Raw genomic sequence first — 3056 nt, forward strand, 5'->3', positions numbered from 1 at the left:
ATATTTTGATGCAAGTCCACAGAATAGTCTATGAAGAAGTGGAACATACCTATAGACAAATCACAAGGAAAAACGTCCACTAAAAGTTTTCTCATACTCAAAGAACTTAGGCCTATCATTGTCATAAATAAAAACCAATTTATAAGCTAGTATGTTACTTGATGTCTTCAGATACTAGGCCCCACTGGAGAAAATCTATTTTCCCTTAAGGGAAAGCGAATGAATTATGAAGTCAGTCATTCAGTCAATGAGTCATTTATGAAGGGATGTGTGTATTTCCTCCTGACCCTCTTGAGTAATCAGTTAATTCTCCCAGGGTATACCTATCAGTGAATGTATGAAATCAGAGTATCCTACTCATAGAATGACTATGAAGCTAGAAACATACAAAGTCACTGTCGCCGAATCACTTGTCACTCCTGTCGATTCTATAGGACAAGGTAGAACTGCCCTCTGTCTTTCTCCTGGGAGTTGTTGATGGTTTCCAATGTGCACCCACCACCAGCCAGGCCTCCTCAGTTCATGAGGCAATGCCTAGATTATGATACGTATCACCCAAACATTAGCTATTCCTATTAATTAATATCCGATCGCAGATGTTAACATGCTTCTAAGAAAGTATTTAAATAGATGACTGTTATTTACATAATAATCATAGTACAATAAATATTTTGGAACTTCTGACACTGCCTTAATAAATAGCAAGTATGTTATCTATATGAAATATTACAGACAATCCAATGATGATGATGACACATTATGATTAAATGTCATAGAATAGTTTATGCTCTCAACAATTAATTATGAATTAATTTTATCTTTAGTAGTACCCCTGTTACTCCTTTTATAGTTGGACAGTTGAAAGTTTTGAAAATTTCCTTACAAGATAATAATATAAATAAAAGAACAGTAAAATATGTCAATATAAAAATCACCATTTATTAGTATCAAATACATAAAGGCTATAGCACACCTTTTTATATACATTAGATAAATGTAAATTTTAAGTTTCCTGGTTGATTATCTGTTCGATCAATTTTGAGGCAATACAAAGACATAGAATTTTCTAACAAAGAAAAATATATACTTAATCGATTTTAGCAAATGGAACAAACACAGGATAGTATGAGGTGGCAAGTTGGATTGTGATCATGAGACAGACTGAAAGGACAATTTGACTTTCATAGCTACACAGCAACAAAGAAGCTCACAAAGAAGAACTATTTTTTTTCCCTCCGGGAAGCAATAAAAGCCAAGACATCTTATTTTTAGGTCCCTTCTAAGTATATATATAGAGAAATAAATATCCACACTCAGATATTTATTAAAATATTCAAGTACATAAATGATTGTGTGTCAAAAGGCATCTTCTTCCCAAACTCTGCAAAGTTAGGAGGAGGGAGGATCCCTTTCCCGAAGTCTGTCACGTTCTTCGACCAGTTTTATCTTTCTTCCTAACACAGTTCTGGGACAACAGTTTGAATGCAAAGCCCCTTGACAATATATCTTCCTCATAAAAGATGTTAATTTAATATACAAGAAAGAAAGGCCTTTGGGAAAGAGGATAAAGGAGTTAGAATTTGTAACTCCTGCCCTGAAACACCGGATATCAGAAAGCCATTTAGTTTCCTTTCTATTGCTGATTAAAGCCTTCATTTTAACCTTCATTATAAATGAAGTACATTAATGGCTAAGCTGTTTTTAAACAATTAAATACTAACCTTCTTCAGTCTTATCCCAGATTCCCCTGGACAAAATATCTGAGCTCTATTTATTCAGTGTAATGGATCAGTATTTCATTTTCATTAGAACCATAGAAGTCTGTGTCTACGTGAGATATAAACCTCATGCCCATCTACATACACAATGCTGTGTCATAGAGAAGCCACCGCTGTAACAGAATACACTCTTCAGCAATGTCATTTGAAGCAACTACGACAAAGAATAGATGTGAAAGCTCATTTAGAAAACAAATTCCTAGAGTGTCTAACAACAATCAGACATGTGTGTAATATCTCATTCTGCTACAGTAGCTTCTAGAATCATAGATCCAATACGCAGTTGCTGTGATTAATAGTAGGCAGACAACAATGTCAAATCAATGTCCTTTGAGGTTCCATAGTTTGTATTGTCATGGGCATTTTATTCATCTGCATGGCTTCACAGATAAAGTCAAGAAAAGAGAAATACGAACCTATACGTACTGACTTTTAGAGTACACACTTGGAGACTTCTTCTCCGTATAAGAACTTTTGTGAGTGGTGCGAGGATGGGGCATCGTGTATCGGTAGCTGACCTTGTTCCCAGTGCAGCAGCAGACACAACAGAAGAGCGCCCCTACCAGAATCAGCACCAATGCCGTGACCCAGCCTAGGTAGAGGGCTTCTCCAAGCTCACGCTTCAATTCCATATCCAGTATTGGGTTGTAGAAATCTCTGATGATGCTGTTGGCGACCCAGCTCACAGGGATGATCACCAAAATGCCTGAGACAATGAACATGACGCCAGACGTCAGCATGATGTAACTCTTCACCTTCTCATCCTCACCAGTGCACTGGGTGCACTTCATGCCGAGAATGGCCGTCATGAACGCCAGGATGGACACCACCGTTGCAGTACACATCAGTCCTCTGGACGCCTGCAAATCCTGAGGAAGAGCCAACAGGGAATCATAGACTTTACACTGCATCCGGATGTTCATGTGCCGTATGCAGCTCATCCACAGTCCTTGCCACTGGTTTTCAGCAGTTACAATGTTGCTTCCGATGAAAGCAGACACTTTCCATTGAGGCATGACAGTGACAGCCAATGCCCCCACCAGGCCAATACCACCAAGCACAAGTCCAGCAATTTGTAAGGCAGAGATAGCCATTATCCACTGGGATAGGTTTAAGTGAACAGGACTCCTAAGCCAGTGGCGCTGCTCTGAAGCAAGTCTCACTGTGTCCAGGAGAAAACAGTAATGAACTCAGGAAACCAACGGAGTTTCAAATAGTAGTTGTTTTCCTACTTCCAGCTAGATTAAATCTAGTGCTAACTGACCCAGTTGCCCCCCC

General features: G+C 38.7%; 1 protein-coding gene across 1 annotated transcript; it reads right to left on the reverse strand.

Annotated features, from left to right (window-relative positions):
* Window positions 1–919: 919 nt before the first annotated feature.
* Window positions 920–2952, reverse strand: CLDN8 (claudin 8). The gene has a single exon (XM_045284862.1). The coding sequence runs from the start codon at window positions 2870–2872 to the stop codon at window positions 2195–2197; it is 678 nt and encodes a 225-aa protein (XP_045140797.1). The 5' UTR covers window positions 2873–2952; the 3' UTR covers window positions 920–2194.
* Window positions 2953–3056: the final 104 nt, after the last annotated feature.

Source organism: Echinops telfairi, unplaced genomic scaffold (assembly GCF_000313985.2).
Source record: "Echinops telfairi isolate 266 unplaced genomic scaffold, ASM31398v2 ScPeMD7_7469;HRSCAF=8507_0, whole genome shotgun sequence".
Lineage (NCBI taxonomy): Eukaryota > Metazoa > Chordata > Mammalia > Afrosoricida > Tenrecidae > Echinops > Echinops telfairi.